The 17,920-nt window shown below is 45.1% G+C and overlaps 1 protein-coding gene across 4 annotated transcripts in view; it reads left to right on the top strand.

Annotated features, from left to right (window-relative positions):
- Positions 1 to 17,920, top strand: part of TTC7B (tetratricopeptide repeat domain 7B) — a 268,355-nt gene that overhangs the window by 74,810 nt on the left and 175,625 nt on the right. For 3 of the 4 annotated variants that reach the window (XM_021675705.2, XM_021675701.2, XM_021675703.2), the window contains exon 5: positions 9,072 to 9,193. In XM_021675705.2, coding sequence (XP_021531380.1) covers positions 9,072 to 9,193 — 122 coding nt within the window. Of the gene's footprint in view, positions 1 to 9,071; positions 9,194 to 9,843; positions 9,868 to 17,920 lie in introns of all 4 variants that reach the window. The other variant, XM_021675702.2, reaches the window with a different exon arrangement.

Below are 17,920 nucleotides of genomic sequence, written 5' to 3'. Positions count from 1 at the left end.
CTAGCACGTGCCAGGCAGTACCTAGGAGCTTTCTAGGTGTTACTCCGCCCTCTAGTTCCAGATGCAGAGGCGGGGCCAAGAAAATGTGAATAAATGAATGCTGCGTGCATCAAATATTTGTTTAATATTGTCCTTGTTATAGCAGAGTCACAGGGACACCTACAAATAGTCTGTGATAGTTTATTTTCTGAAGGGGAATAACAGATATATTACCTCTAAAATTGAGCACATAAAATAATTTAATCAAGTAAATTACATTAGAGCAGATAGAAATGACAAAGGCTGACCTTGATTAGTTTATCTTCAGATGATGGCATTATGCCAACAGTAAATAAAGTTATCCACCCCACGAGGAGCTTCTAGAGGCGCAGTGATGGGAATAAAGATGACTTCACCCTTGGACATCATAATATGAGCCCTGCTGTTGGCAGATGAAACCATCCTGTCTCTGTCCTTTGCACACATCAGCCAACCAGCTGGTTATGGCTCTCTTGAGCAGGAGGAGAGCCAGGGTGGAACTTTACCTTCTGCTGACAGTTCATTTCTCTACACCCTATTTTAGAAAAGAAGTTAATGTGAAGTTATGGGGTACCCATAATGTTTTATTGGCTGTTTTAGTGCTAAAGTTTCTAGAAGAAACACCAGGCCCCCACCTAGAATTCCTGTGTTCATGAAGGAGCTGTTGCAGCCTGGCCACGCCTCAAGTAGATATGTTCTCCTGACCCAGACACTTGCAGTGATGTTGCTGAGGTGTTGGATTCCGACCTGGATTAGATGCAGGTTACTGCGAGTCCTGAACTCGAACCAGGTGTCCTAGGAAAAGCACTCAGTGCTGCTGCTGAGAAAGACAGGGCGGTGGCTCTAAGAGGGCCAGGTGATTGTGCTTCTAACTTTAAAATGTGAGACAGTGAATAAAAGGCCGATTCCTCCTTTCCTTCCTGTTCAGGCCTACCTTTTCACTCAGGCTGAAGCAGCAGGGACAGTTCACAGCCTGATGTAATATTTCCTTAAAGACATGTTCAGAAACTGATGGGCTCGGCAGGTGCTTCTGCTCTAGGCACCTCTGACTTTGAGCCCTTCATCTGGGAGCCTGGAGTAGGAAACAGTGAAAACTGCGTTGGGAGAGTCTGGATACCAGGCAAGAGCAGTTGCTTATTTTAATTTTTGTGTATTTCCTTTCTGTTTTTCTTTTTTTTTTTTTCTGAGTTAGGGTTTCGCTCTGTTGCCCAGGCTGGAGTGCAGTGGTGTGATCTTGGCTCACTGCAGCTTCAACCTCACAGGCCAAAGCGATCCTCTGCCTCCCAGGTAGTTGGGACCGCAGGCACACACCACCACGCCTGGCTCATTTTTTTATTTTTGTAGAGACGAGGTCTCTCTGTGTTGCCGAGGCTGGTCTCACGTCTGTGGCCTCTGCCGTATGATGAGCCTACTGTTGTGTATAAGCTGTTGTAAATAATGCTTCCACACCAACTTCCTTCAGGTTGCTTTTTTCTCTTGCTTTACATTATTTCCTGAGGGCAAATTCTCAGAAGTGAGGATATTTTACCATTCTTATTACTACGCATTGTGTCCAGTTGCTTTCTACAAAGTTCTACTAACTTCTTTTTTTTTTTTTTTCTGAGCTGTAGTTTCTCTCTTGTTGCCCATGCTGGAGTGCAATGGTGGGATCTTGGCTCACTGCAACCTCTACCTCCCAGATTCAAGCAATTCTCCTGCCTCAGCCACCTGCGTAGCTGGGATTACAGGCGCCCACCACCACACCCAACTAATTTTTGTATTTTTGGTAGAGATGAGGTTTCACCATGTTGGCCAGGCTGATCTCGAACTCCTGACGTCAGGTGATTTACCTGCCTCATCCTCCCAAAGTACTGGGATTACAGGCGTGAGTCACCTTGCCCTGACTTTGCTGCTTCCTTCTATAGCCATACAGGAGAGTAGTGGTTTCTTTGTAGTCTTGACAGAAGTTATTTTGCTGAAATTGCTAGATGAAAATGGTACCTTGCAAGTTTAGTTTACATTTTTTGGATTACCAGTGAGGTTGAAATTTTTTTTATACTAGTTATATTTCTAGTTACATTACTAGTTATATTTCTATTTTCTTTTCTCAAAAATAGTATTACTGTGACCATACAATTCACCCATTTAAATCATACAATGGTTTTTAACATATACCCAGAGTTCAGTAACCATTACCAATATTTAATTCTAGATTTCATCACCCTAGAGAGAAACCTCGCACTCATTAGAAGTCAATCCCCATTTTATGTCCAGTCTCCCCAGCTCTAGGCAACTATTAATCTACTGTCTGTCTCTGTAGATTTGCATATTCTGGACATTTCATAGCAATAGAATCATACGCCAGGCATGGTGGCTCACGCCTGTAATTCCAGCACTTTGGGAGGCCAACGTGGGTGGATAACAGGGTCAGGAGTTCAAGACCAGCCTGGCCAACATGGTGAAACCCTTTCTCTTCTAAAAATACAAAAATTAGCTGGGCGGGGTGGTGGGCACCTGAAGTCCCAGCTACTCAGGAGGCTGAGGCAGGAGAATCGCTTGAACCCCGGAGGTGGAGGTTGCAGTGGGCCGAGATTGCACCACTGCACCCTAGCCTGGGTGACAGAGCGAGACACCATCTCAAAAAAAAAAAAAAAAGAATAAAATAAAAATAAGAAAGAAATAGAATCATACAATATGTGATCTTTTATGACTGGCTTCTTTGGCATAGCATCATGTTCTGAAGATTCATTCATGTAGTAGCATGTATCAGTACTTTGTTTCTTTACATTGTTAAATATTGTGCCATTGTGTGGATATATGCTACATTGTATTCATCCATTCACTAATTGATATGCATTGGGGTTGCTTTTTTTTTTTTTTTGCTATTATGAATGATGCTGCTATAAATATTTGTATGCAGGTTCCTGTGTAGACATATGTTTTCAGTTTTCTTGAGTATATTTACAAGTGGAATTTCTGGGTTGTGTGGCAACTTTATGTTTAACCCTTTTTTTGTCTGCCTGTCTTTTTTGTCTAATGTTTGGAAATGGTGTTTTTCTTACAGTTTGAATAAACTATGTCATAAATATGTTAACTCTTTATCATATTTGCTCTGAATATTTTCCTAACCAGTAATTTTTCATTTTTAAGTTGCTCATAAATTTTGAATCTGTATATAGTTGAATCTGATTATAATTATATTTTATTTTACTGTTTTTCAATCTTGAGTGTTGGAATAAACCTCCCTAGGAGTTGATAATTTTCCACCATTTTCCATACATACATACATACATATATATATATATATATATAAAATTTTTTTTTTTTTTTTTTTTTTTTTTTAGAGACAGGGTCTTGCTCTGTTACTCAGGCTGGAGTGTAGTGGTGTGATCATAGCTCGCTGCAGCCTCAAACTCCTGGGCTCAGGAGATCCTCCTGCCTCAGCTTCCCAGTTAGCTGGGACTACAGCTGCATGCCACTGTGCCCGGCTTATTTTTAAATTTTTTGTAGACACAGGTTCTCATTTTGTTGTCCAGGCTGGTCTTGAACTCCTGGCTTCAAGCTATTCTCCTGCCTTAGCCTCTCAAAGTACTGTGATTACAGGCATGAGCCATTGAGCCTGGGCCCCTTCCCCCCACCTTTAAAAAAAAAAATAACAAAAACCAAAAAACAAAAACTTTTTCACTATGTACAGAGAAACCTTTAAAAACAAACAAAAGCAAACATATAAAAAACTTTTCATTTCCAAGTGTAGATGAAAATGGGGTTCATATTGGTATATATATAGCTCTAAATTTTTCCCAAATTTCAGTGCTACTTTAAGATGATCTTATCTTTCCTTTTCATATTTTCTGTCATAAATTTCTAGTCATTCAATAAAATTTTAGATACTACAGTAATTTCTGGCTTTTTAATTTTGTCGCACTAAGCTTCCCATTCTTCCCTTTATAACCTTAAGCCTCGTCCTGGCTCCTCATTGCGTTGCACTAATATGATAATATGACCTGTTCCATAGGCACGTCTTTATGATAGGTTTCAACACCTGAATGATTAGTAGCTACTCATTACTTTTATTTTTCAGATTATCCTTTGTTCTTATCTCATTCTAATACTTCCACATAAATTTTAGAATAATTTTGTTGAGTTCAAGAAAAATCCTTGTGGGATTCGGTTGAATTCTTAATTCTATACATTAATTCAGAGAATTATATTTTTAGTCTCCTGTCATCTATCACCTTTTTGTTCTACAGATTTTAGTAGTTTTTTTTTTTTTTAATTTTTTTTTTAAATGGCAAGGTTTCCCTGTGTTGCCCAGGCTGGTCTCGAACTCCTGAGCTCAAGCAATCTACCCACCTTGGCCATCCAAAGTGTTGGGATTACAGGCATGAGCCACCACACCTGGCCAATAGGTGGTTTTATTCTCAGATGTTTTCCATTTTTGTTGCTTTGTGAATAGAATCTTTTTTTTGAGACAAGGTCTCACTCTGACACCCAGGCTGGAGTGCAGTGGTATGATCGTGGCTCACTGCAACCTCAAACTCCTGGACTCAAGCAATCCTCCCACCTCAGCCTTCCCGGCAGCTTGGACTGCAGGTACCCACCACACCTGGCTAATTTTTAACATTTTTGTAGAGATGGTGGTCTCACCATGTCGCCCAGGCTGGTCTCGAATTCCTGGTCTCAAGCAATCCACCTACCTCAGCCTCTTAAAGTGTTGGGATTATAGGCATGAGCCACCGTGCCTGGCCTGGATCACTTTTGAAATTATATTTTAACATATAAGAATGCCTGTGATATTTTAATTCACTTGCACAATCATGTATTGAGTGCTTGACTGCAGGGGCACTAGAATGGGTAAGCCACAGAGCCTGCCCTTAAGAAGCTCATGAGGACACACGTCCTTAGCCAGGAGGACTGCTGTGGTGGGAACTCTCAGAGAACTCTGGGAGCTCCAGAAATGGCCTTCGGCCAGTGTGGTTGTTCAGGGATGTCTCCCAGAAGAGATGCCGCCTGAGCAGCGTCTTGAAGGCTGACAAGGATGGCAAGGATGGCAAGGACGGCAGTTATTGTCCACAATACTGAACTCTTTTACAGAAACAGAGTTGATGCTTTTGAAAGAATCTTAGCGGACCTAGCTCATGCAGCCTATGGATCTATGCGGTGGAATGATTTTCATTGTTGTTTCCTCCTTTCTCTTTTTGTTTTGGAGACAGAGTCTCGCTTTGTCGCCTAGGCTGGAGTGTAGTGGCGCAATCTTGGCTCACTGCAACCTCTGCCTCCTAGGTCAAGTAATTCTCATGTCTCAGCCTACTAAGTAGCTGGGACTACAGGCATGTGGCACTACATCTGGCTATTTTTTGTATTTTTAGTAGAGACAGGGTTTTGCCATGTTGGCCAGGCTGGTCTCGAACTCCTGAGCTCAGGCCATCCACCCGCCTTGGCCTCCCATGGTGCTGGAATTCCAAGCATGAGCCACCACGCCTGGCCTATTTCTTCCTTTCTAATATTTTCCATCTTATATCTCTCATGCCTGATTGCCAGAATTTATAAAACAATGTTAAGAAATAAAGATTTTTATTTTGCTTCTATTTAAAGGTATCTCTTTAATATATCTCCATTAAAGATTATACTATTTGTACAATACTGTATAATATCTACTCATGAAGTTAATATAGCTCCATTAAGGATTATAATATTTGTATCATAATGTATAATATTTGCTCATGAAGTTTTTCATTTGCAATTCAAATCAACTGTGTGAGGCAGGCGTTATCCCCATTATATAGATGAGGGCAGTGAAGGTCTGTGAGGTCAGAGGTGTCCTAAGTCCTCGAATGGTGGGTGAGCAGTGTCAGAACCAGACATTGCACCTGGGTCTTTTGACTAAAATCTTCGACCGCTTCCCCTGTGCTTCCTCGGTCATTGGGTGCTGGCTTCTGCCAGAGCCAGCTGCGCTTGCTAAGGACGCCTGTTGGCAGTCTCCTCTCTGGAAGTGTTTATCCACAGAACAAGTGGTGGCTTCAGCACTGCCAAACAATGCTCCTGCCCAGGACTGTGTGGACTGTGTGTTGGAGGCTCTTTGTGAGGAAGAGATTAAGTTCAAGATGCTTAGACTTCAGGGTAAGCCCTGAGCTATACTATTCCCTCTGAGGCTTCTCCTGCGTCCTTCCCATTCTTCCCATTCTTCCCATTTATAACCGTAAGCCTCCTCCTGGCTGCCCTTGTGTTTTGGACTTTGCTCTGTGAGCAGACACAGATGAAGGGGAAGGAGCTGGGCTGTGGAATCATGGGGACCTGGGTTTCCGCAGCTCCACCACTCTCAAGCCACATGATTCAGGCACCTCACTTGGTGGAGCAGTCTCCGCTTCCCCTCTGATAAAGAGAGGATAATGGTGTGTATCTCATTGGGGTTTTGTGGAGGAATAAATGAGGTAGCCATGTACCCACATGGTGCCTAATACTCAGTGGGTTCCTTTCCTGTTGCCTTTTATGATTGGCCTTGACAATTTATTCATTTGTTCATTTACTATGTATATTGAATACTTATGCTGCACTAGACACTGCAGTACGCTCTGGGTAAATAAAACAGGTGTGGCCTCTGACTTTGTGGAATTTGTAGCACAGTGGAGAGAGCCAGCCAGAAATCAAGTAAAGAAATACAATGCCAAGTGCAGTGAAGGAATAGGAAAGGATGCTGTGGGCGGGCTAATAGGGCAGACTTCCTTTATGCTGGTTATTGGAAAAGGCCCTTCAGAGGAAGCAAGAAGCAAGCTGATATCTGAGAGATGAGAAAGAGGAAAAAGAGCCGAAGAGCAACATGATCCGGATTGGGTTATGAAAAATTATTTAGGGGCCAGGCACAGTGGCTCATGCCTGTAATCCCAGCACTTTGAGAGGCCAAGGCAGTTGGATCGCTTGAGCTTAGGAGTGCAAGATCAGCCTGGGCAACATGGTGAAACCTCATCTCTACAAAAAATACAAAAATTAGCCAAGTATGGTGGCACGCGCCTGTAGTCTCAGCTACTTGGGAGACTGAGGTGGGAGGATCATTTGAGTCTGGGAGGTTGAGGCTGCAGGGAGCCATGATCATGCCACTGCACTCCAGCTTGGGTGACAGAATGAGACCCTGTCTCAAAAAGAAAAAAAAAAATTCAGGCTGCTTATAGAGAGTGGAAGGGAAATAGGGAAGCAAGAGAGGATGTGGGAAGTCCATTCAGGAGGCTGTTACAGAAATCTAACAGGAAGTCCTGGCGGCTCGGATGAGGTAATGGTAGTAGAAGTGGGTAGTCACAGACATAGTTGAGAAATAATTAGGAGGGACAAACTTTGTAAAGTATAACTTTGGTTACACTTTAGTTCCTTCTGTTAAATTTAACTAAATTAAATATAATAGTTTAAATTTAAAACTAGCATATATAACATGATCTCATTTTTTTTTGTAAAATGATTTTTATCTTTCTCTGCCTGATACATGTGTCCACAAAGATATCTGGATTGTCGTTCAATAAATGTTAACTGTGGTTATTTTTGTATGATGGAATTGTGAGGTGATTTTTTTATTTTCTTTTTTGTGCTGTACTGAATTTTTTGCTTAAAAATAATCATGGCATGTCAAAATTAAAACTCTGCTGAAAAGCAAATGAAGGATGATTTTTAAAAGTTTCCATGCTGGACCTCCAAGTGCAGCAGTTGGATATGTGAGTCTGAAATTCACAGAGAAAGTCTTGACTAGAGTTATAAATTTGGGCGTTGGCAACATACTGATGATTTTGAAGCTCATAGGGATGGATGCGGTCATCTCAAGAGACCTAAGAGAGAAAGGACCGTGGCTCGGAAGGCACCATGTGCATCTCCGGCACTTGGAGGAGGAGCCTGTAGTGGGTGGAAATGAGGTTCCCAGAGAGGAGGAACCCCTGGAGAGTCGGGGGTGCAGAGCTCAGGGCTAAGTCAGGACAGAGCTGGGCAATTTCTATAAGGTGCTGGGGTCTGGTTCACGTGCAAGGGTTGCCCACCTGGGTTTCATTCCTCAGTGTCTTGCCTATCATGTACCTTCTACTTCTTTTCCCCAAAGCTTGCGGGTTAGGGAACTAGTAATTACTTCAACTCTGTTTGGAGACTAAGGTTTCAAGACCTCTAGGATATTTGGGGTTTGGCAAACAACTGTGTCTTTTGAAGAGCTGCTGACTTTCAGCAAATGTGGACAGCATGTCTGGAGAAGACTCGCATGGTTTTTACATGAGCCACAAGTAGGCTTCCCTCTGAGAAGGCTTCCCTCATCTATATAATGGGGATGATAATGCCAACTTGTGAGTTGAAAGAGAGGAGCAGCTACATGTTTACACTTCAGTATCCCCAACGCAACTCGCAAGTCTTTCTCCTGATTAGTTGGCAGTCTTTCTTGCAGGGCTAAAAAATCAAACCTTAAAAAACCCCATTATCTGTTGACAAGATAAGAAGCTAAGTTTGGGGAGAGAAGATGTTTTGCTCAGCTCTCCCCTTAAGAATAGAGGATGCTACACAGTCCAACCTCACCAGGCTGCAAAGCTGCAGTGTCCCTCGGCTCTGGAGCCTGGCGAGTCTGCCTTTTTCTGGTTGATTCCAGGGCTAATGCAGATCGCTCATCAGCTCATCTTGGAACTCATCAAGCTCATGCAGGGCTGCAGCTGCAGTCTGCCTGCCAGTGACCTTGGCCATTGGTGGATCACAACTATTTCTGCCCTTTGCTAGGACCTGCTTCTGTGTCGCTCAGCCTTCCTGCCGGTATCCTGGCATTCAGCAGGGCCTCTCCATCTCTAGTGCTTCTCCTGGCACCGCCTGCTCATCAGCACCCCCGACTCCTCAGCTCTCAGTACCAGGAGGGCCCTGTGTGCCTCTGGGTTGCTTGGTGGCTTCCTGTCTAGTAGAACCATTCTCTCTGCTTTTCCAGCGCTTGCACTTCTACACCTGTGCCTCTGCACTGATGCTTGCGTGACGAAGTTGGTTTTTTAAGTTGTGCAGTGCATTTAGAGATAGGGTTTGAAGGAAGTAGGCTTGGATGTGCATCTGATTAGTTTTCCAATTTTCTCCCCTTCTAGGTAATATTTACTAATATTCAAAACAGAAGCCCTAAGCCTGGCCCTGCTCCCCACGATCAAGAACTAGGTTTTTTCCTAGAAACAGGACTTCAGAGAGCCCATGTCCTCTATTTCAAAAATGGGTAAGCCTTCTTCATTTTTTAATCCACTTCCTAAAGAAGGAAAGTAGAAAGCTTTACAGTGCTGTCTCCAGTTTAGTTATTATAACAAAGCACTTTTAAATGTGAACTACCACTGGAGCATTTTTTTTTTTTAGGAATGAACATTGGCTGTTTTTTTCTCTTCTCTACCTGGCTCTCTTGCTTTCCCATGAGATGTGAAGGTGGGAGAAGGGAGGGAGGGAACCCGAGTCACACGTACACAGCCCCAGGACCAGTGGGGTGGGCCTGATGGGAGCCACGCCTTCCCATGCCTGCTCTCCATGAATGGCTCTGCACGGGCCTCCCCATTTTGTTAAGGAAAAAGTTAATGAATTGGAAATCCTGGCACACGGGAGCATCACCCTTTCACTGGCTGATTGTTCAGGGAATTGGATTTGCCAAATCTCAGCCAGTTTCTATGACAGTGAGTGTGGCTGTCATGCCACACCAGAACATTTCCAACTTGAGTTGCCTTTGAAAAGGCTTTGAGAAAGGTTGAAGAACATGAATAGGAGGGACAGCTCTCAAATGCAGTCGATGTTTGTTTTCCGTTTTGTGTTGCTCTTGTGAGAAATGTGCTGATTCTGTTCCAAATCTCTTCAGTTGTCCCTTGTTTTGACATTGTGCTGCAGGATAGATGTGCATGAAGACCAACAGTAGGTATCTGGTTCCTCTGTGGCACCCCCCCTAGGCTTTGCATGGGAGGCCCCTGGAGGCCCATTCCCCTCCTCTAGAGTAGTCCAGTAGTGCTTTGAATGGCAGAGGGGACACAAGCCCCAGCCTCTGGAAAAATGAACAATGGAGTTGCTCCCTCTTCATTTTTAAGAGCTTCAAACCTTGGGGTGTAGCTCATGAAATTGGGATTTTATCTGCCTGGTGGCCCAGAGCCACATGCATTCATTTCCCATTAGTTGAAAATAAATGCCTATTTTCCAAGTCCTATTAAACTGCTTGTGAGAGAAGGTCTGCTTTGGTCCAGAGGCCTCTGGCTGAGCTCCGCATGGCCCACAAAAGGCCATGCCACACACCCCAAGGTTTGCAGCAGCTCGATGGCCTTGGCACAAAGATGCTATTGCATTGGATCTCATCTCCACGGATTGAGATCGTTTGAGTGATGGCGCACGTCCCCTAAGCTAAGGTGAAGTTCTGTTTTCTTTGCTGTTATAAATAGAGGGAGAAGGGAGGAACATGGAATATTTTTTCCAGTAATGTTTCTTTTTCCTCTTCACAATAAATGGTGGTCATCACAGAGGAGCTCCCAGCCCTTGCCCTCCTCCTCTCTAACCTGTGTCTGTATGTGTGAATATGGAAGTCCAGACCTGGGAATTAATCCCCCTGGGGATCCCAGGGGTGCCGTACTGACACGTTCAGTTGAAAATGCTTTGTGTGAGATTAGTAGGAGTGGGTTAGATAATTTATTTTCATCTTTGAAGCCTGTTCCCTGGGGAGAAAGGAAGGCTACTCGGCCTTGGCCTCCTCCCCTGAGACACTGGCTGCCCACTGGAATCCAACTAAAAAATAATGAGAGGTTTGCCCTAGGTGATGGAGTACATGTCACGGATTGCCTACTGACTCATTTCTCATTTTATTGTACTTTACCCAAGTTCAAGGAAATGCCTATTGACATAGCCTGAAGGAAGTGTTTAGCTGTGAAGCTCTTTCTCTTTTCTTATTGTCTTGCTCTTCTCTCTGGGTGCTAAAGACCAGTGATGGGATTGGGCCAGGTACTCTCACTCTATTTTTTTTTTTTTTGAGACGAGGTCTTGCTATGTTGCCCAGGCTGGTCTTAAATTCCTGAGCTCAAGGGATCTGCCTGCCTCTGCTTCCCAAAGTGCTGGGATTATAGGCATGAGCCACCACGCCCAGCTCTGGGCCAGGTACTCTCAAAGGTCCCTGCTGGCTGCAGTCCCTAGACTGGGACAGTGCAACAGTAGTGAGGGATTACTTTTAGGAGGTAGAGGTGAGGGCCAGTTTGGAGGCCACAGGACGTGTACAAAGGAGAAAAACCACTGGGACCATCAGGTGGTTTTGAACATGCCAAGTGCTGTCAGGGCTGCTTGATCCATACCGGTGGGCTACTCTGGGCCCGAGGGCCACAGCCAGGCTCATTTGTTGGTGGACGCCTACAGCAAGCGGGGACAGAATGGAGGTAACTGCTGTCCCTGAGCACCGGCAGCTTCCCACACTTCTTTCTGATGGACTTGCTCCCGTTGTCTCATTCCTTTTGCTTTTCTGCACTTTTCTTCTATGTATCTGGAAGGATATAATAGACAGGATTGGCTGATTTTCAGTAGTAGGAAAACACAGTGTAGAAGAGTTTGGCAATAAGAGATGGAATTGATGAAACATAATGTTTTTCTTTAGAAACATACTTAAACGTATACTTAGCTTTTTATTTGTGGTCCCTGAGGACTCACTGAATTATGGTATTGAATCTGATTCTTCTAGAACTCCCCTGCCTTTTCTGGAAGTCACTGCTGAGCTGGTATTGAATCTGGTTCTTTTAGAACTCTCCTGTCTTTTCCGGAAGTCGCTGCTGAGCTGATATTGAATCTGGTTCTTTTAGAACTCTCCTGTCTTTTCCAGAAGTCACTGCTGAGCTGGTGGACTTGGGCATCTCTTTCAGAAAGCCTGATATCAGGGGCAGTTCCTGGGCCCCTGCTGATGCCTTAGACCCCAGTGCCGCTTTTAAGTTCGGCTTACGCTTGCCCTTCATGGTCATTGGTCCTCACAGCGTTGCCACTCCGCCCTGTGCAGTGGGCAGCGTGAGCAGTATTGCCCCTATTCTTTAGAAAAATCTAGACTCACAGGGGATGTGCCTTGCTGCAGGTCACATAGTTCCTTGGGCTCTAGTCCTTTCACCACCGAGCCACTGCATGGGAAGTGCTGCTGCTCGGTGTGGAGGGGATTGGTGGGAGGGATTGACTGTCCATCGCCCTGCCTCTGTGAGGAAGCACTCGACCCCCAGGTCGGAACATCTCCCACAGACAGTTCCCAGCCTCTGTTGGTTTGGTGATTTCTCCTAAGGCTTTCCCTCCTGTCTCACCTACAGCACGTCACAAAGCATCTCTTTCTCCTCCCCTTCCTCCCCCTGGCCTCCCTTTCTGGCTCCTTGTCTTCCCTCTCCCACCCTTCTTTTTCCTCTTCTTCCCATTTTTTCCTTCCCTTCCTTCTCCTAGTTCCTTTCTTCCTCAGCTCCCTCTTTCCTTATGAGGCAGGAGAGAACAGCTAGTTGTCATCAGGCTGGTAACTTCCTCTGCCTCCCAGTCCCAAGTCTCTGGGTGTGGTCCAACTTGGAATGTACCCAGATCCATTTCACATCTATTTCTCTTACCCCTCTGGGTGGCAGCAACAAGCCTGTTAAGGCTGACAAAACATCTTGTTGAGGCTCTGCAGAGGGTGAAAGCAGAGCACTACCCTCAGAGGGCCAGGGTTGCTGTCTCCGAGTCGCCTCGCCACAGCAAGCGACTTGTGCAAGGGTAGCTCGGGCACTGGGTTTGGAACCAGCCGTCTCTTCCTCTCTGGGTCTCAGATTCTTTATCTGTGTAATAGGGTGAATATCACTCACCTCTTAGAGCAGTAGTGAGGAGCAAATAATATGCACATGGAAGTACTTCGTGAGGTGTCAGGCAAACAGCAGGAGGCACATTGTGACTTCCAATGGTGATGATGCCTGGCTGACTTACCAGCTGAAAGTGGGACCAGATTAAGGTCACATATTGGTTGAAGTGGGAGTTCGTGGAGAAGTCAATGACTGAGCCTCATGGAGGCAGGGCATTTCTTTACGGTGGCTGCAGGTTTAAGGGAATACTGCTCAAGATGCGTAACCATAAACTCGGATAACATTTTACTCACTGTCAGAGAAAGTAGGCGGGACTGACTGGTCTGACCGCGGTAGCACTGGGTATTCATTTGGCAGCCCAGCTAGCAGCAGAGAAACGGCCTCACCCTTGGATTACCCTCAGCCTTCTGTGAAGATAGTTGTTACTTCCTACTTCAGTCATTGCCGCCAGAGAAGCTTGATTTGGGGAGGCCAATTAATTTTGGGTTTTAAACTCTATTTATAGAGTCAAGGTCTTATTCTGTGGCCCAGGCTGAAATGCAGTGCTATGATCCTAGCTCACTGCAGCCTCGAAGTCCTGGGCTCAAGCAATCCTCCTGCCTTGGCCTCCCAAAGTGCTAGGATTATAGGCATGTGCCACCATGCCCAGCTGGGATGCCAAGTAGTTACTGTGGGTTGCTTCAGGAATATTTACCCTTTTTTTTGTAAACAAAGGGTAGCAAAGCACATTTAAAGTAACCTTGCTTCTTGTTAGCTGTGTCAGGTGTCCTGGGTAAGCAAAACGGGTTGTAGTGTGTTTTCCCTGACTTTGAATTGATTTTAATTCAGGTGGGGTGGAGAGAAATTGATGCAAAAGGCAAATGACTGTGCCCATGCGGCTGTACCATTTCCAAGGTTATATACTGAGTGCTGCCTGGGAGGTCTTGACTCAGGGAAAGCAGGAAGTCAGGCAGGGATGCTTTAGACCTCAGGCTCCCCGGAGGTACTTGCATCAAGCCACGGAGTAAAGTGGTGTGGAAGGGCTTTTGGATTTCTGTTTTTGTAATCAAAAAAATAGACCACTAATCACCACTATGCATCCACTTTAAAAGGCTTTCAATCTTCCTGCATAATCTCTTTGCAATTGTTTAGCCCTGCTCAGTGTAACCTAGACTTAGAAAGCAGGAAAAGGAGTCCAAGAGGCCCTTCTGGGTCCTGTGGGCTGCTGAGGAGGCGTGCTTCCTGGGCTTATGTCTCAGAGACAGCAGCGGCAGCAGACAGGCTCCCACATCCCGTGTGATTGTGGAGGTGATCATGGCGAGGGTGCCCTCCAGGAGGTGAGCATGCTTTGCTGGAGGTACTTGTCTCTCTGGGTGCTTAAGCAACTTTGTTGCCTTTGTATTCTGGCCTTCTAGAGGTCATCTTCCCCTTGCAGGGGTAAAAATGTTCACGTTTATAACTGCACACTACTTTTGACAGTACAAGTCCACTGCAGTGAACGTGAGAGAATTCACACACGTTTCCTGTAAGCATTTAATAACCTCCACTTTTTTGTACACAACACTCTTCAAGAGATACAGAGATGAAAATGAAATGGGCCTTGTCATCTGGGAGATGGTAGAGAAAAGAAAAAAGGCAAAGACATAAACATTAGTAACTTTAAAGGTTATGATGTGGTTCTATAAAAGAATAAACAATGAAAGAACACCTGATCACTTTAAATGAGCTGAAGCTTCCAGGCCCATTTATTCCTGCATTCGAGTAGGGCTATTTGTTCTTTCAGTTAATGAGGATTCATTGTGTACCATCCGTGTCAGGGCTGTGTTGGGCCGTTCTCTCATTGCTGTAAAGAAATACCTGAGACTGGATATTTTATAAAGAAAAGAGGTTTAATTGACTTACCATTCCACAGACTCTACAGGAAGCATGATGCTGACATCTGCTTGATTTCTGGGGAGGCCTCAGGAAATTTACAATCATGATGGAAGGCAAAGAGGGAGCAGGGTCATCACAGGGCCAGAGCAGGAGCGAGACAGCTAGCGCAAAGGGGTGTCACACACTTTTAAATGAACAGATCTCATGAGAACTCACTCGTTATCGTGAGGAGTACCAAGGGGGATGGTGCTAAACTATTCATGAGAAATCCACCCCTACAGTGCAGTCACCCCCACCAGGGCCCATTTCCGACATAGGGGATTATATTTCAATATGAGATTTAGATCACACATCCAAACTATTTCACAGAGCCTACATTAAGTCATGGGGATGAGTGGTGAAGAGGAAAGACAAAGTCCCTGCCCTCCTAGAATTCATGGAGAACTGAGTCTCATGGAGAATTAGGAATTAAAATAAGTCGTTTCAGGATGGTCATATGTGTTATGACTGGGGAAGTCCAGGTTGCCACAGAAGCAAACAGGAGTGCTGCTCTGCTGGGAGAGCTGTGTGATTTGGAAAGGGGAGTGAAAATTTGGAAAAGTGGGCTTGAGATGGCGTAGATGCCTACAGATGGGGAAGTGCCAGAGGTCGGTAGAGAATGGAGTTAGGACTGTACTCAGTATTGTGTGTATTCTTCAACATAGGAGACCAGTCTGGCTGGAGTGATGGTTTCTGTAGACATCTGGTGATGTTCCTATAAAGCTTTCAGCACAGGACCTGGCATGCAGTGGGTTTGGTCTGTTATTCAACTAGTATTTGTTGAGTTCTGTTAAGTACCAAGTACTGTGCTCAGTACTAGTATATACTGGCCAATATAAGAGACATAGTCCAAGCTCTCAGGGAGGAGACAGTCTAGTGAGGGAGACAGATAGTAGGTAAGTACTGGTTGCATATAATTACAAATTGGAATAGGTGCTAGGAAGCGAATGGGTGCAGTGAAAGCAAATAACAGAGGGCCCCTGCTTAGATAGGGTGGCCTGGCCAGGTCTCCGGAGGAGGTGACATTGAGATGAGACCGAGACTTGAAGGGTGAGAAGGAACTCACCAGGCCCAGCACAGGGGAAAGAGGACTCCAGGGAGAGGGCGCAGAATGTGCAGAGGTCTTGACCCAGGAAAGAACTTGGTGTGTTCAAGAATCAGAAAGGAGTCCAGTGTAGCTGAAGCATTGGAAGGAGGAAGGTCACAGACTCTCCCAGGCTGGCTTACCCAGAAGGCAGGTCTACTGTGCAGCATATAGTGGGAGAGTGATGATTGTTCTAAGAAAGGTCCGCAAGTCACCTGCACCAAGGTGCGGTGACTATCTTCGAGATAACAACGGGTGTAGAGACCAATAGAAGTGAGTGCATTTGAGATGTCTGTTAGAACTACCAGAGTTGGGACTGCTGGTGAATTGGATTTGGGGGACAGAGGGTAAGGGAAATGGAGGAACCAGAGATGACTCCCCAGTTTCAGCCTTGAACAGTTAGTTAGCTGGGTGGAGACAAGGAGAGGATCGGATCTAGAAAAGGAGAAATCCAGAATTTGCCTTTGGGCATGTTAGGTTTAAGACGCCCATGAGATAACTAAGTGGAAGTGTCAACTAAGCAGATAGACATGCCTAGAAGATGGGTTTGACTTCAGTTATGAATGGAGAATTTCAGCATATTGATTATATTTAAGGCCCTAGGATTAGATGAGGTCAGTGACGCGGCAGAGAGTAAAGAGAGAAGAGAAAACAGCCCAGGACTCAGCCTGAGGACCTGCACGAGTTGGAAGTTGAGTAAAGGAGGAAGATCCTGCGAAGGAACTGCCAGAGGTGGGAGGGAAACCCTGAGGTGTGTCCTCCTGAAACCTAAAGGGGAAGCTATGCTTGGAAACAGGAAGTGATCACCTGTGTTGAACGTTGCTTAGATGTTAATAAAGAAGACCCAACTGTGACCCCTGGATTAGATTCTGTGGCAGACATCTGTGACCCTGAATAGACTTTTGCTGGAGTGGTAAGAGCAGAAGCTGGACAGGGATCTGAGGAGCAGATGAGGAGGACGAAGCGCAGCTCTGTACACCGGCCACTTCCCAGAAATGTTACTCCCCTTCCATTTTCTTTTCTAAGGTAGAGTTCATGCTGGAAGGATGGATGGTAGAGAGATGGTGGAAGATTGAACAGCAGGCTAAGGAATAGGGAATTCATTCTCTAGGTGTGGAGAAGCCATTGGATCCTGAAGGTGGGGTTTTGGGAAGAGCCAAGAACAGGGTAGTTCATCTGGCCACCAGGAATCTAATGATCAGTAGGATCACGTTCATTTTACTTGGTTTTTGGCCACAGGCTACATTCTAACCTCAGCAGGAGCCATGCTAGGAAGGCGGGGGTGATGGAGGGAGGGATGGAGCCGGGAGGGAGTCTGTGTGAGAGCTACTTCAGCAGCTTCAGAATGAAAGTTGATCGAGCAGCATGAGGTATAGGGCACCTTCCTGCAGCCTGGCCAGCGAGGGGCCACCTTGGGGATGCCACATGTCACCTAGGCATTCACATATCTGGAAGACTTGACTCACCTAGGCCGATGTTCCGCACTCTTCGCATGAGTCATTTCACTTTGAAGGGTGATCTTCGTCATAGTTGAACTGATGGTGCAGTTTCGATTCAGAAAATCTGGAAGCTCCAACAGCTGTTAGAGAGCATTTGTTTCCATCACTTCTCTTGATACATGAGATTCAGAGAAATCCTGTTCACTAATTATTCAACAAACATTGGTGGAGACCCTTCCTATGTTGCTTACTAGTGCCAAATACTCTTCTAAGTGAATGAGTCAGACCCAGTCACTGGCTTTATGGAGTTTACGTATCATTGGAGAAACAGTTGATAAACAAAGTAATATGATTTTCTTCAGGGTCACACAACTGACTCGGGCAGAGCTGGGACCTGTCCTCCTGCTCCTGGCTCCAGTTCAGTCCTCTCATCAGTTGGGCCATGTTGACCATGCCCTGTCAGTCCCCTCTCTTGAAAATGGAGTCAGGAGCAGCATAGCAATACAGTACACTTGAAAATCAAGGACCTTAAAAAGCCAGTCTATCATCTTCCAATTGGTCTCATGTAATTAAAAAATAAAAATAAAGCAAGTCTAGATGTAATTATGTATGAATAAAAAGCATCAGCCAGATCTTCTCTCTTCTGTTTAAATGTGGGCTAGGTCTTGCTCATCCCTTAATGCCATCAAAACTTTAGTGTGGAAACAAAAGAATTTTAATTACGAAACTCC

This window comes from Aotus nancymaae, unplaced genomic scaffold (genome assembly GCF_030222135.1).
Source record: "Aotus nancymaae isolate 86718 unplaced genomic scaffold, 86718_ANA_hifiasm-v0.15.2.pri h1tg000011l, whole genome shotgun sequence".
Lineage (NCBI taxonomy): Eukaryota > Metazoa > Chordata > Mammalia > Primates > Aotidae > Aotus > Aotus nancymaae.
Note: the sequence above shows the minus strand (reverse complement) of the source record. Positions and strands in the feature narration are given on the sequence as shown.